Here is a 16,546-nt window from a genome sequence, read left to right as displayed (position 1 = left end):
CTGTTTGGTGGTTCAATAAAATATTGCCACACTGTTTTAGGGTATGTGCACACTGTGTTTTTTGCTGCGGCAAATTCGCTCAGATTTGGCCCCAAAAACGCATTGCAAATCTTATCCCAGCATTTTCTGGCTATGTGCGCACAATGCGTATTTGAATCAGAAATTTCCTGAGCGGTTCTGCATCTCCTTGACAGGAAAAATGCATGTAGATTTTACATGTGTTTTTTAAAGAGTTGGACATTGCTTAAACCTTGGATTACCATCAGAACTGGGGTGAGTATATTGGTTAATTTCAATGATTAATGTGTCTGTTGTATTTCAAGTAAAGTGTTTACTGTGTGTTTATTTAACTCTTTATTTTAAGTTTGGTCATGAAAAGGTCTGATTGACACCTTGTCATAACCAAACAAAAGAGCTAGGCGTCAGTAAGTCCCATTTAACCAGTGTTCATTAGCACTTCTATTCATGTAATTTATGCGGCTGCTGTAAGATGGTATTTTTAGCCTGGGAAGGTGCCATTTGCAAACATGGTCCCTGGCCATAATTAACATCTCACAGCTGGTTCGTTAGCCTCTACGTCCCCCCGATCAGTACTCAGCAGCGATTTGGACGCAGCGTATTTTTGCTACGTCCAAAACACGATGTTCTAATGCCCCACTTTTGTTGTCGGTTCATGTGAATCCACCGCATATAATGACACTTCAATCAGTCAAAATCTGTCCGCTACAGAAAACGACACGCTGCGGGTGAGTTTGGGTACGTGGCCACAGTCAGGAGCCGCTGCAGGTTTGACTCCGCTTGCTTATACAGCGTCAAACTCGCAGCATCCAGATGTTACGGTATAGTGGATGGGATCTCTAGAAATCCCATGTCCACTATGCGTGCATTTGAGGCTGCGGATCACCCGTGGACACTGACATGCAGCACGTCTTTCAGGACCGCAGCATGTCAAATTCTCTTGGGGAGTCGCTAGTCTCTGCAACAGAAATTTGACGACTAGAAAGTATTAAATACGGTAAATCCACATGGTTCAGTGAACACATGTGGATTTACCAGCGTTCAATAGAATGCAACGTTTTGGACGCAGCAAAAAATATGCGTCCAAAGCGCTGCTACGTCCGGATCGTGGGCACAGAGCCGAAAATTAAGAAAAAAAAAAAAATGGCGTGGGCTCCCGTATCATTTTTATAACCAGCAGAGGGAAAGCCGACCGCCGGGGGCTGATATTAGTAGCCAGGAAAGGTGCCATTAGCCAAGAATATTTCCTGACTATTAACATCAGCCCACAGCTGTTTGTTTAGCCTTTACTGATTAGATTACAGGGGGACCCCAGAAAAAAAATTGTTGTTGGGTCCCCCTATAAAATCTAACCAGAAAAGGCTAAACTAGACAGCTGCAGGCTGATATTAATAGCCAGGGAAGGGGCCATGGATACTAGCCCCCTCCGTGGCTATTAATATCACCCCTTAGTCCCAGAAATGGCACATCTATAGGATGCGCCAAATCTGGCACTTAGCCTCTGCTCTTCAAACTGCCCTGTAGTGGTGGCGAGTGGGGTAATGGGGTTGGGGTTCACATCAGCCTTGTATTGGCAACAGAAAACGCAGCGGGAAAACTGCCGCAAAAAAGCCCATCAAAAACGCTACGTGTGCACATAGCCTCTATGGGGTTTTGGAAGATCTGTGTACATGATCAGGAATTTTCCTGACAGGATTTCAAGTGCGGAAAAAGAAACATGTCCATTCTTTGTGTGGATTTGCCTGCGTTTTTACTATACAATACATTGGAAAAAATGAATGACAAAAAAGAATGTAAATGCAAAAAAAACGCATCAAAAACGCTGCGGAAATCTGATTGCGCGCACATTCCCTTACCCTGTGTTGTCTGAGTAGTACTATGCCCACAGAAGACCCTGGGTATTCACAGGTTGTTTTTAATTAATAGAAATTCACCCTGGAATTGTTGCTGGATGCACTCCTGGAAACCATACATGTATTATCTGTATTGCAACTGTCATTTTAGTTAACATACGTAGCTGAAGTTTTTTTTGCATCTGGTCTATCCCCTTAAAAGGAAGTCTGAGACCAGTTTTTTTTGCCAACTAATCTTAGAGCAGCATCTTGTAGGGCCAGAGACTTACTGGACTGCTTGGTGTTGTTTTGATGAAATCAGTTTTATCAGCTGAAGATCATCACTAGAAAACTAGTAAACCTGCTGCAATAGTCCTCTATATGAGCTCTGATTGGCAGCTTTCTGCCTATGCACAGTGTACACAGAAAGATGCCAATCATTGGTATGGGTGGAGTTATACAAAGCCAAGCTTGGCAGTGGCCATCACTGTATGGACTGACGTTTAAAAGAAGAAGCATGTCAGTAATAAGCCATCCAGTAGGCCCGCTGTCCATTTAGAAATGTTTATTGTGTAAGAAAGTATACCACATACAGGACATTGCATCAAAAGGACAACTTACAACCAATCTAACCAGTATGTTGGCATTATTTCAGGCCCCAGTGTGGCCATAATATATTTGTTCCCATCCTTCTAAAGAGAGCAGCGGGAATTCCCAGCCTTCCCCCTTTCTTGGCCACGGTCAATCATTTTACTTGGGATAAAGCTGGTTACAGACACAGATCATATGGTCTCGACCTCCATATAGGTAGGTGTCATTATCAGAAATTTGACATCCTATAGTTGCACCATAGCTGTCAATGGTTGGACTATATCCCTATCCTTCGAGACAGACTGTAAGGTGTTCTAAAGCAGTTCTTTTACATTTCTGTTCAGGATGCTCCTCTTCCTTTTTTGCATGCTTTTCACTGCAGCTCTTTTGTTAAGAGTAGCTGGTGTATTCAAGTACAAGCTCATTACAGGTTTACTGGAATGTCAGTGCATTCTAGAAAGGATAAATTCCAAGGTATCTGGAAGGTGCAACGAACATGGCTTTTCTGCAATTGTACCACTGGACGTAGCAAATACAGCCAGTTATTTGTATACCACAGAATATTTGGACTGCATTTCCCTATACTGGATGTGTGAGATAGGTGAAATCACTAAACGGCTGTGCCACCTTAGATAAATCTCTTTGCCAAGTAAATGTAAAGTGTAATTGAATATGATCAGGGAGAATAAACCAAGTTTCATACATGTTTATTGTCACTAAACCAATAGATTACTACAAGCAAGAATGTGGTGCACGGGCTACAACAGCTGGCCCAAGACCTTCACCGTTTACAAGCACAATAAGCAGCAAAACAAGCGGGTCACCTAGAATGCCAGGTGACCCCAACAACATACTGTGCCCAATATGAACACCTCCACTGCCATGTACATGTAGGACTTTAAAGTTGCAGTACAGCTGAGAAAAGGAACGCACATTTGTCATATACAATTATAAAGAATAAAACTCTCATAAAACAGGGAAAGACAATACGATCCATTGGCTTGAAGGGGTAAAGGCTATGTTATCAATATTTGAGGTGCTGGTGAATCAAATGTACCCTTGTCCATTTTTGAACGCGTGCTGCGTGTACCTCAAATTAGTCCAGCATAATATCCGCACGATGATCTCTATACCCCAGGAACATGGGACAGGAGTTGTCTGATGGAGTCCTCCTACAGTAGGGCTCACAAACTGACAGAGGAAATATTGTCCTCCCCATCCTTTCCAAACTAGTACAGTAGAAACTCTCCAGGGTAATGAGGTAAACCTCACCTTTTAGGGTATGCTCCAAATTATTATGCATTGACCCGAAATAGCTCTTCATATCCCAGGATACTGGACCCGTCTGACTTGCAGTCATACCCAAGTCTTAGGGTTTAGACTTCATGGACATTCGAATATTCTGTGAACATCATTTTTATATTGAAAACCTAATAAAAAAGACTGGGAAATCAATCATGGTCTTGTATAGAAGGTCTCCCTTAGATCAGAAATCAATGTTCATTGTGAACTGTTTTTTTTGTTTTTGCAGGATACCATGTCTGGTATTACAGATACAGATTCAGATACAAGTGCAATAATAGACCATGGATAAGAGTTACATTGTAATGACCAAAAGCAGACCGTCAAACAATCTCGGGAACAATGGTTTACACGCTTGCTACACAAACATTTTGCCTTTCTATTCATTTCTTAATAATGCTCGTCTCATTTTACTAAAATTAAAAATTTATATACTAGAGAACAAGATGGATTCACATATACTTTAAGGAACCTGCCAGAAACTCACCCATATCACCCCAATGTAGAGGACTGTCTAGCCCTCTTAAAAGATAAGCCAGTCAATCCCATTATGACCCCAAAGCGCAGCTCCAGCAGTGAAAAATCACATTGTGAAGTTCTGTATAGATCAGACTGAGGAGCTGGAAGTTTATCATCATACCTCAATGGGCTTCTAGACTCGCATATACAGATCTTCAGAACGAGATTTCACACTGCTGGAGCACCAATTTGTGTAGCCCTTTAAAAATTAAGCCAGTCTTTCTTTCATGACACCAAAGTGCTGTTCCAGCAGTATGAAATCCAGTTTTGAAGTTTGGTATACGGTAGTCTGAAGTGCATTGAGGCGTGTGTAAACTTCCAGCTCTTCAGCCTCATGTATACAGAACCATTTCACACTGCTGGAACAGCACTTTGGTTTCATAAAAGGATTAACTGGCTTATCTTTTAAAGGACTAAATAGTCATATAAATGGTTTTTGGAGGGGAGTGGGAGGAAATTACAGGTTCTCTTTAAGTAAAGGAACAGATATTGTATCATTTCACTGACATACCATTGACGGAAACAGAATTACCTTCTTACTTACAAACTAAAAGTAATGATTAATGATATCTGGAGGGCATCTCTTAGGCTTTCTACATTTACTGCTAGGTATTCCGAATTGCCCGTGATCCTATAGTACAAGAGCAGTGTGAGATTTAGGAGGGACACTAAATGTTGTTTGACATGATGGAATGTCTTCTGTCATTACACAGAAGAAGAACCTAAACAGGTTTAAGAAAAGATTTACCCTGTCTCTTTAATTCTAATTAAATGTTACAATTTTATAGTTAGGGGTTCTTATGCCTTGATAAGTAAATACTTGCTGGGAGTCTTTGTGCAAGGGCTTCCAACAATCAGCTGTGACTGCCGAGGGGAAGAGCCACTGCCCAAGCATGTTGGCATCCTTGCAAATCATGGACGATGGTCCTCCAGAGTGAGAGCGTCCCCCTCTACTAACGCCATAGGCCCTAATACATTATATGAAAGGGATTATCTAATGCAGACAATTCATTTAATAAAACGCTGATGCATCCTTCCCACATTAGTGCTGGGTAAAAGACTTGGTATAAATATAAAGCGATCCTAACACGAGGATAAGTTACAAAGATTTTACAATGTTAGTTGAGAGCAGCAATTTACCAGCATCGTGGATGTGAAAGAAGCTGGAAGGCAGACCAAAGGTGAAGCTAGGCAGACAGTGAAGATGGCAGTTACATACATGTAGTGTTTTACTGCAGCAGTACTGGCAAAGTATGCATGCTACACACGTTGTTAGGAATTGACAGCAAAGACAGGTTAAGTAAATGAATAGCATGTCTTCTGGAATCAATCGAAGGAAATTAACTGGGCCTCGCTTCCGCCTGGCACCTGCTGACCATGTGCTGCCTGCGGATGTGGAGGTTGCTGCTGGCCAGCACCAACTGGCATCTACAAAGAGAAACAGAATTCAGCGTTACTGAAACAAACTAGAATACACCATAACAGATGATATAGAAAGGCACAGAATCACTTTGTTGTCAAAGCATTTTCTCTTTAATCTAATCTTAAGGGGCATCTGTCAGTAGGGTCATGCAGGTCATAGGAAGCTGAATAAAATGATACTTTAATATCTGTGATCTGATTTCTTATTCCAGAGATAAGAACATTTTTCTTTTATGTAAGTGAGATGTTAAGATCTATGGACGGACACTGATCTGCATGAGAAGGTGGCTACTTTGAAGAACCTAGAATATAAAACATATTTCTAGTTGTTTCACACTTTTTTGTTAAGTATATAATTCCACATGTGTTAATTCATAGTTTTGATGCCTTCAGTGTGAATGTACAATTTTCATAGTCATGAAAATACAGAAAAATCTTTAAATGATGTGTGTCCAAACTTTTGGTCTGTACTGTATAATATATATATATATATATATATATATATATATATATATATATATATATATATATATATATATATATATATATATATATATATATATATACACATACACACACACACACACACACACACACACACCAGGGGTTTCCAAAAATATAAAAATTGGAGCATATTTTTAAAAAAAATGTTAAGATGTTGCCTGATCCTACAGGAAAAAAAATTTAATTGTTAATCGTACGACAACTCCTTTGGAAGACTTGTTTGTCATGCCGTCTTATTTTGTAGTATTTATGTATTGTTAGTAATTGGCACTTACAGGTTGATAAATAGGTTGTTGTCCGGGGAGGAAAGGCTGCTGGGAGGACATGTTGCTCATTGCTGGATCTTGTCCAGGGAGACCTGTCATAAGGTTCTATAAAGAAAAGACAAACTTGGATCTGTCTGCAATCAACAAAGTAATTGAACATATCTGCTTACAGAGTTATGCATCCAGTAATTTAATAAGAGGATATCATTTGGACTAACCTGCATATTGTAAGGCTGATAACCCATGGGTACAGGCTGTGCACCCATGTACGTCATCCCAGTGGCTGGAGGATTTTGAGAAATGGAAGGGAGGCTCTGGGAGGCCACACTCTTAAAGCGAGGAAAGAAAAAACAAGGAAAACCAATAATGAAAAAAATTGTTAATGATATAATACACAATACAAGGCACATCCTCCTGACCCGTGAAAGAATGTAGGATCAATAATGGTTTCCAGAGTTGCCTCAATGCTGGTTCATTGCTCAGTTTTACACGATCTAACTCCATAAAATATACATTTAATCCCTTTTTTTCCCTTTATCGTCTATCTAAAGTACGTGCTCATGACCATAACATACTGTATACAAATTTTTACATCATTCACTACATATCAGGTAGTCACAGCAGGGCTGTGGAGTCGGAGTGGGAGTCGGTATAAAATGGACCAACTCCGACAATATATAATAAATTGGGTACAATAGCTTAATGCAGTTTGTAGGGAATATTTTTTCATAAGAATTTGGGAAAGTTATGAAATGTCCTATAAATGTCTGTCCTATTCCTGATCTAAGGGTCTAGACTTTTAGCTGAGATGAATCTGTGCTACAGTAAATGTATCACTTACACATGAGCCTTGTATGAGGGAGTCGGAGTGGTGGATATTGAGGAGTCAGAGGTTTGGCTTAGTCAGACCTGAGTCACAGTATCCACAGTGGAGCTAGCTGACAGATTATTATGCTAGAAATGGTGTGTCCAGATATTTGACATCAGTCAATAAAAAAAGATGAGGCTTTTAACACAAAATGGTTGACATTATTTAGTTTAAACCTCATTTTGGGGTAAACTTTATAAATTGAAAAAATACAATAAGCGGGAATGAAATATGCAACATTTATCTTTGGATTACAAGAAAAGAGAATGGTTGGGAAGAGTGAGCGAATATAGGGGAAATACGTACTTGGTAGGGCTGTGTAGGGGTGGGTTGGTAAGATGTATATGGGGGGTTGGTAGTTGGCACAGGCTGGCCTTGCTGAGTTGCTGGAGCAGATCCTGCTGGGTACATGTATGCATTTACCATGTTGGGATCTGTAGTAAAACAAGACAGACATGTTCATCACTGGTCTAGAGGAACTAGTGACTATACAAATGCATGCATGCACCATGGTATTAGTAATTCTACTCACCGGTACCAGGCACTGGCATGCTAGGATACGGCGCAGATGTCGGCTGCCCAGGTTGGTTCATGTAAACTCCATGCATAGGCGACCCCTCCACTGACCCAGAAGGACTAAATGTGCCAGTGTAAGTGTTAGGGCCTGAGGGTGGGTACATGACTCCACCAGATGATGGCAGTGACTGTAACTGCAGAACAAGTAATAAGAGTTAAGACATAATGGCAATTACCGCTCATACAATCCTCTGACTAGAAGGGTGACAAACCTGTGCATAGGGGAGCTGAAAGGCTGGCATCTGGGCTCTCATCTGGATGGTCTGCTTCTGCTGCTCCAACCTCATTTGTCTCTCCTTTTCTTGTTCTTGTAGGCGCTGGATGGCAAGTTGACGCTGCATCTCCAAATATTCCTACAAGCAAAGGTTCCTCATTCGTTATCACTGACTTTAATGATGATGATCAATTCAAAAACCATTAGTGTCTTTTTTTTTTTTCATAGTAATCTAGTCTAGGTACTGCTGCTGCTTAAAGAGAACTTGACAGGTGATGCATCCTGCCCAAACTGGGGTCAGCATGTATCAGCCACTGCCTGTACGGTCACAGACATGTATGTTTGTTTCTGAAATGCTGCGGCGTTTCAGAGAGAAACATACTTTTAATAGCTGCCGGGGACTGAGCCGCGCTGGTCTACGTATGCAGAGGCTTGCCAGTCACTGTCAGCGGGTGAGGAGAAGCGAGCGTCTATGTGACTGCAGACTTGTGAATCCTCACATTGCACGTGCAGGTAGGATTCTCCAGTGCCGGCGGCGTGATGCAAACTTCTGGCCATATTCCGACTACACGTCTAATCGTAATGTGACCAGAAGTATGCATATCGCATACTTGCGGTGACATGATGACCTGCTCCCAGCGTCAGGACTGGTGAATCCTAATAGCGCCTGCTATGAGCAATGTGAGGACTCACAAGTCTGCAGTCACAGAGCGACTGCACATTTTGGTGCCGAACCTGGATAACCCTTTAAAGAAACCTCAAAATCACTTTATGCACCAAGGACTTTGTAGGATCAACAGATTGCAGCAACTACGTCCCCTGAGGAAGCAACACACGCGAAATGCGCATTGGGGAGTTGGGTCAACGAGCTGCCTGGATCAAAGCAATGGGTACTTACTTTTTATAATGTAAGCATTGCAAATGAAGTGTTTTTGTACACTGATCTAATATGATATACATGCATGTCTTTACCTTTTTGCAATAGGCAGTTAACTATTGATGTCTTGCTGTTAAATACATTGCATCTTGGCAGCATCTTTGGCCCTATTTTTCCGGGATTTTTTCACTAAAATAGCAAGTGTGCCACTTGCCTGGTACTATTAGGCTGTGTTCACACGATGCGTATTTCATGCGTTTCCGCGGCGTTTTTGCAGTTGCGTAAACGCCGCGGAAACGCATGAAAAACGCATGGTAGAAGGGAAGCAATGTTCCCCAATGGAAATCCGCATGTGCTGTGCCCATGATGCGGATTTTTCCGCAGCGTTAACGCTGCGGTCAAAAATCCGCAGCATGTCAATTAATTTTGCGGAAACGCGGCGATTTCGCCGCCATTGACTTGCATTAGAACGCGCCAATTCCGCAAGACTGCATTTGTACTTGCGTAATTGGTGCGTTCTAATGTGCGGATGGTACCCAGGTGTGGAGGAGAGGAGAGTCTCATCCACACCCAGGTATCATTAAAAAAGCTGTAAAAGAAGAATAAAATAAAAAATAAATGTATTCTTACCATCTGTCGGCCCGCGCAGCGCTCCCGCTTGGTTCCCGGCACTTGCAGTGAGTTGTAGGACCTGCGGTGACGTCAGAGTCATGTGACGGGTCACGTGACGCTGACGTCGGCAGGTCTTTCAATTCAAAGTTGCCGGCGAGGGAGAACAGATTGAGCAGGACAGCGCGGACCATCGGAGGTAAGTATATACACTCTCTCGGTTCACACTGTATAAATCCATGCTGTTTGCATGGATTTATATAGTGTGACCTAGTTATCAAGCACTTTCCAAGTGATGCTAAAATCGCCTGGAAAGCGCTTGTCAATCTGCATGCGGAAACGCATGTGAATCTGCATGTATTCTGCAGGAAAAACGCATGCACAATCTGCATGCGTTTTTTCTGCCAGGGAGATGCAGAAATGATGCAGAAATTTTCTGCTTCATTTCTGCATCGTGTGCACATACCCTTAATATAAGTTTTCTCTTCTTCTACTTTTAAATGTATAATAAATAAAATGTGATATTTTATTAGTAGCATTGACTATTCTCCTCCTTTGCAGATAACGGCAACTAGTTTTCTCCTACTGATATGACTCAAATCAGCTGTAAGGTAGAAATATAGTAACATGCTTGTGACTGCCAAGGATCCGGATTTACTGTATATTCTTGTCTACAGAATGTTTTACCATATCTCCACTGTCCTCTGCCGACAATCTAATAACTACAAGCAAAACTCCTGTATGCCATAGGGCCCCATGCAATATACATCTCTGAGCAGCTGATGTTCATATGCCTATGCCAGAGAAATGTGTAGTCCTGAGCATGCTGTGTACACATGCAAAAGGCGTTTGGCTTATACAATTTTAAAGGACTACAGATAAGAACAGGCTGACTACTGGAGTATCAAAACCATCTGGTAATTTTCCTGTTAGAAGGGGTTTTACTTCTCATAAAACTACTGATATAACTTAGGACATTGTGGCGATCCCCCTTCGCTCTTAGAATAGGTGGGGCTCCAAGAGGCCAGATCCTCATCGATCATGAAGCAATGGAAGATCCTAACGATATTCTGACACTTTACTCTTTTGATATGTCTAAGCTGTTCACACACCTGTTTCTTTTGCCTCATAATCTCTAGCTTCTGTGCCAGCTGAATCTGTCGCTGCCGCTCTGCTTCCTCTGCTGCTCGTCGCAGCTTTTCCCTGTGCTCCTCCCTCAGCGCATTCAGTGCTCCGCGAGCGTCTCGGATTTGGGCCAACTTGTCTTGCAGACCTTCATAGTACACTGCAAACAACAGTTTCATTATGCATTACTATAAATTCACCTTAAAACCTCAAACAGGTCTTTGCATCTCTCTAGAAGCTCATTGCACACACACAGTGACACATGCCCCCTGTAATTCTTACGTCTCCTCTCATCCAACTGGTTGAGCAGCTCCAGAAGCTGTGGGTGCATGTTGTTGATAGACTGAAAGAGCGACAGAACTGCAGAATCATTGGTGATACTCCTGCCGCGCATATGATTGCTCTTCATGCGGTTTACAAAAGTGGTGACTGCGTTCTGCAGAGCCTTCAAGAACTGGTCATGATTCTCCTCTGACTCGCCATTCTGGTATTGCTGCTGGAAGAAAGTAGTAGTTCAGAACTGGCTTATATATGCCTGCTGTTAATAGGTTTTGGTACTAGCCTTAATCCCCTTTTTGGCCAAAGCCCATTTACACAAACAGTTTTTATAGCAGGAATCTCCATCCTTTTTTTATTTCTTGGGATGTATCAGTAAATAGACCTTCACATGGAAGCTAAGTCTGTGAAACTTCACTGACCATCACCATAAGCAAGAGTCTCCACTGGGTCCTGCTGCACCATTTTTGTGCACTTTTTGCTACAAGGTGGGGTATTGCACACCCACCTGGTATTGATTTGAATTGAAGTGCAGTACCCAGCCGCGGTCACTATCAGAAGACAGAGCAGCTCCACAATCTAGCATTTCTGGCCGGCAACTGCCGCAGAGAACAGCTGGTTAGCGGGGGTGCCGGACCCCGACCGATCAGACATTTGGTGACCTTTCCTGAGGATAGGTCATCAATGATAATGTAGTGGCCAACCTCTTTAATTGGAGCTGGAGCTAATACATTCAGACCATGCTAGTGCCACTCTGTGTATTGTTTCTTAGTACTAGGCATGAATACAGTAATGTATATATTTTGGATGCACCTCCTGCTGTATATTTTCATGGAAATAAAACACAACATGAATAAGATACAGACGAGAACTAGGAGTTTACCTCCATGACGTTCACCATGCTCACAGGAGGCACCTCAGCTACTTGCGCAGCATCACTCATTGGTATGGGAGCAGAAGGAGTTGGACTTTTCCGGACTTCCTCCTGTTTCTTCTCCCAGTAATTTCGGTTCAGATACCGGGCCAGCTGCGGAGAAAAAGATGGAGTTGAATGCTAAACATTCAGTCTGAAATGATCACATCTAGGCATTTTCTAGCAAACTTACCTCAGGGTCTATTTCTTCAGCTAGAGGAGCAGATGAATTCTAGTAATAAAGGAGGAAACATTTACTGGCACTGGCTTTGTGTTGAGAAATCTCTCTAATATTCAGGTTCTACAATCATGTTGTAACGCACCACTGCAGAGGAGTACAACGTACTGACGGGGGGAGCCGAGGAGGTGACAGGGGTGGGCTCTGTTTTCGGATAGATACCATAGGTGTTCTTATGCCTCTGAAAATTGAAAAAAGAAACGATAGAAATTTACAATTGTCAACATTTTACTATATAATCTTGAAACATCAAGAATAGTTAATATTCTTTTCAAACCAAGCATTTTGACATCTGATTCATAGAGTACAAATTACTGTGTAATGTCATTCCGAGGGATAAGTGCCGTCGGTATAAAATGGACCGACTCTGACAATGTATAATAAATTGGGTACAATAGTTCAATGCAGTTTGTGGGGAATATTTTTTCATAAGAATTTGGGAAAGTTATGAAGTGTCCTATAAATGTCTGTCCTATTCCTGATCTAAGGGTCTAGGCTTTTAGCGGAGATGAATCTGTGCTGCAGTTTATGTACAGGATAAGTAGTGAAGCTCATCCTCTATAGATAAGGAGGAGAAGAAAAAAAAAAAAAAAAACACAGGGAAGGAATGACTGCACTCATCTCAGAACTGCTGGAGTGAACAGGAAAGCAGGATTAAGAACAAAAAAGAACAGGTTCTTGCTATTATAACGGATAATGCTTCAAACATGATAAGTACACTTAAACTGATGAATGAGAATAATGAAGGTGAACAGCAGTTAGAAGAACATTTCAAATTCAGTATGTTGGAGATGGAAAGCCACAGTCCTGTTCCCATAACGGAGGAACAAACAGATATTACTGCAGAAGAACAGCAAAATGATTCTTTACAATTAGGTGCTTCACACCTCTCTCCTATTCATCACATGCACGGTGTTGTGCACACGCTGCAGATGAAATAAGATTCGGCAAGAGGGACACGCTGCAAGTCTGATCAGCAAAGTGAAGAAATTGGCTATTGCTGCCAGAACCCCTAAAATTGATTCCATATTGAAGAGACGCGCTGGAAAAGGGGCAATTGTGGAATTACAAAATTTTTCACTTGCTCTGAAAGAAGTAGAAGAGTGCAATCATTCATCGAAACTGACTGTGCACGAGACAATTCCTTTATACCCTGAAAATGTTAGAGATGTTGTCCCTGTGGTTACTGCTTTGCCACCAACCCAAGTTAGTGTAGAGAGGTTGTTCTCTAGCCTTAAAATAAATTAGGTCAGATTTGAGGTCATCTATGAAGGAGGATCTGATGGAGGCGATACTATTTCTCAGAACAAATTCATAGACTGCACAAATGTTATTTAGTATGTTTTTGTTGAAAACTTTTTTTTCCCCCACTTACTGCACAGTGTATAATAAATTGTAAATATGCAAAAGTTTTTTTGTTCTAAAGTTGTATTCCAATAAATATAGTTTATGTTCTGTCTAAATAGCTTGATTATTGTATCATAATAATGATTAAAAGCTTTATGTTACCATTTTACTACAGTAAATTTATCACTTAAACATGAGCCATGTATGAGGGAGTCGGAGTCGGTGTCATGGAAATTGAGGAATTGGAGTCAGAAGTTTGGCTTACCGACTCAACAGTCCTGATTTCTGGGGAAAAAAAAAGTGATTCCCTTCATCTAATCCTGGACATTATCTTTAATATGATGACAGGGATCAGTACATTTCCTTACAAAGATGGCTATCCGCTTCAGAAATTAAACAGAGTTGTTTCTAATATTAACAAAGTCCAATGGAAAATGTTAAGCCATGGGCGTAGTAGATGGGGAAGTTCAGATGAAATACAAAGTGGATTCAGTGGGATGTAAATTAGATGGGTATTTTTATTCTTAAAATGTTACTAGCATGGATCCTCAAACATCAAAAAAGCAGAGCAGCTTCCTACTGTACTCAGACCTACACTATAGCGACCCTTAAGACAAGTGGCTCTGTTGTGGGTTGGTACCAGCCTAAGGAGGTTACAAACCCGCCTTGAAGTTACTGAGCAAGGAGGCGCTGTGTTTCTTTTTTAGCTTTCCTCGACCGGCCTACTTTCTAATGCAGATCTAATAATAGGTCTCCACAACTCAGAAAAAATAATATTTTTTACATCATCAGCAACATTGGAAACAAATGAACAAAAAAATGTGCTATGATAGTGTAATGCAAAAAGAATATGAGCGATATAAGAGCTGGGGGTACATCACAAGTGCCTCAATAAATGGCCAGAAGTGCACTTTAAAAACGAACCTGGCAAAAGGTGAAAAATAGTCAATTTTTTTGCTTTAATTGTACTCCCACGGCTCCCCTGAATATTTTGCTTATGTTTAGTTATAATCAGTTATGCGGTTCCGGAGATATGGGCCTTTTTACTTAGTGCTAATTGTTATGGTCTTTACCAAGGGGCTATGGCTCATAGGATTCTCTGGGGACTTTTCCTTAGGCTGCTCTGCATTATTACAATGTGAGCACTGCCCCCTTTGTAAAGACCATAAAAATTCGTATTAAATAAAAGGCTCATATTTCTAACTCCATAAAGCGGATTTAGAGAAAATAAATGTAATAGGGGAACAGCGGGAATAAAATAGCAAAAACTCACCACTTTTCACCAGGTAAGTTGTGACAATAATAATGGCAGTTGATTATGCTGTGCAGCAACAGGAGGTGAACACATGGGTGTACAGGCCCTTGCCTTACTTACCACCCTTTCCTTCTCTTCAGCCTCAGATTGTGACAAGGCTATAGCAAGCTGCAGCTCCTCTTCTTCTTGCAGTGCAGTTTCATCTCTCTTGGGAGGCATCTAACACAGAATACACAAGTCAATAAATAGATTAGGAGAGAGAACAAGCAGAATTATTTTTAATACAGGCTTTATAATTCTCACCTACATATGTGCAAAAATATTCTAAAAGGACAGGAGAAAGGATTTTTAGGGGGGCTGTGTGGCGACTCCAAACATAGACCCTAGTCAAAAGTGGCATGTTTCAGGTTAAAAAAAGCCAAAGGTTTGCTGTTCTTTGGCCAATCACAATGGCCCCTTATTTTAAGGACTTGATAAATATTCACCTCACCTGTGACTGCTGAGATAAGGGGCTGGTCAAGTACTCAGGAGGCAGTTCACCTGTAGCGGCAGATTTGCCTTCACCTTTCCTGAAAAAAAAAATATCTGTAAGAAACATAAGGAATGAAACAGACACAGAGCTGATAACCCTTGAAGGCCCGTGTGGAGTCTTACTTGTTCAGATGTTCATAGCAGGGCTCACAAACACGCACTTCCTTTTCAATGCCAAATTTGGGGATGGTGGAATATTTAGAGGAACATTTTCCACAGAAGATTTGTCCACAGGCTCTGCAGTGATGCTGTAAATTAGAGGATACATGTGTAATCAGGGAGGACACTACATCCTAGTCCATTTTCGCAATAAGCACTGCAGAAATTCTTTTGTTTTGGCACGGCTACGTTTAGACCATAACTATTTTTCTGTTAATGAAGCAGTATAAGCATTTGTTTTTATTTTTCAAGATAATTGAAAAAAAAAGGCACAATTTCAATGTACAAATAAATTATGCAACTGATCAGCACCAAGTGATTGTGTCGTACTTATGGGGTTGCAGCGGGAGCATCTTCCCTCTGTTAACCATCTAGAAGCAGCAGCTGTTATCTACAACCCTAACTATTGCTTGTATACTAGTCACCACCAGCAGCTGATAAGACAGGCAACGCTCCTGTGCTCATGTCATCCACTAGACAAAACAGTACTACCTTCTCCATAAGACAATCACAATTTAGATGTAGAATCATGTCCATTTGTGGGAAGTAGTTGAAGGAAATCTCTACCTAGTGCTATGTCTTTCCTTGAGTCTGGGATGTTTGGATAAGTAATACTCTATATAGAATAAAAACAAGGAAGGTAAATGGAAACTAATTAAAGAAAGCAGTATATAGTCGTGGATTATAGGCAGCCTCTTACCTTGCGTGTAACCACACCAAACTGAACACGGCAGCGATGACATTCCTCAGCATCCACCCAGTCAGGGGCCTATGAAATAACCAAGTAACACATTTCCTTCTCAGGAGCCAATCCTCTTTAAAATGGTTGTCTGGTAAAAAAGTATAGCCTACCCAAAGAATAGGTGATAACTTATTGATTGGTGGGGGTCCGATTGCTGGGCCCTTTTAGCACTGTGAGAATTGAGAAGAAGGCACATGCTCGACCGCTGCTCCATACATTCCTTTAGGGACTGCTGAGCTCTGCACTCGGCTTCTTCAGCGGCTCCATAGAGAATGAATGGAGTGGTGGGAGGGTATCCGACTTCCTGCTCAATTTTGTAATGAGGATAAAAATTCCCTGTTCTGCTAATCGGTAAGTGTCTC

The 16,546-nt window shown here is 41.3% G+C and overlaps 1 protein-coding gene across 3 annotated transcripts in view; it reads right to left on the bottom strand.

Moving 5' to 3' along the window:
- Positions 1–4,993: 4,993 nt before the first annotated feature.
- Positions 4,994–16,546, bottom strand: part of HGS (hepatocyte growth factor-regulated tyrosine kinase substrate) — a 25,413-nt gene continuing 13,860 nt past the window's right edge. For 2 of the 3 annotated variants that reach the window (XM_073684196.1, XM_073684199.1), the window contains exons 7-21: positions 16,143–16,211; positions 15,407–15,531; positions 15,243–15,321; positions 14,873–14,971; positions 12,236–12,331; positions 12,106–12,144; positions 11,883–12,026; positions 11,006–11,219; positions 10,711–10,883; positions 8,111–8,251; positions 7,855–8,032; positions 7,629–7,756; positions 6,673–6,783; positions 6,464–6,559; positions 4,994–5,690 (exon numbers count right to left, since the gene is read on the bottom strand). In XM_073684196.1, the coding sequence (XP_073540297.1) occupies positions 5,589–5,690; positions 6,464–6,559; positions 6,673–6,783; positions 7,629–7,756; positions 7,855–8,032; positions 8,111–8,251; positions 10,711–10,883; positions 11,006–11,219; positions 11,883–12,026; positions 12,106–12,144; positions 12,236–12,331; positions 14,873–14,971; positions 15,243–15,321; positions 15,407–15,531; positions 16,143–16,211 (1,794 nt within the window). In that variant the 3' untranslated portion in view covers positions 4,994–5,588. The remainder of the gene's footprint in view (positions 5,691–6,463; positions 6,560–6,672; positions 6,784–7,628; positions 7,757–7,854; positions 8,033–8,110; positions 8,252–10,710; positions 10,884–11,005; positions 11,220–11,882; positions 12,027–12,105; positions 12,145–12,235; positions 12,332–14,872; positions 14,972–15,242; positions 15,322–15,406; positions 15,532–16,142; positions 16,212–16,546) is intronic. The other variant, XM_073684197.1, reaches the window with a different exon arrangement.

The sequence above is a fragment of the Phyllobates terribilis genome, unplaced genomic scaffold, assembly GCF_046119375.1.
Source record: "Phyllobates terribilis strain yellow unplaced genomic scaffold, ASM4611937v1 Scaffold_5__5_contigs__length_657084704, whole genome shotgun sequence".
Taxonomy (NCBI): Eukaryota; Metazoa; Chordata; class Amphibia; order Anura; family Dendrobatidae; genus Phyllobates; species Phyllobates terribilis.
This window is presented reverse-complemented; position numbering and strand designations above follow the sequence as displayed.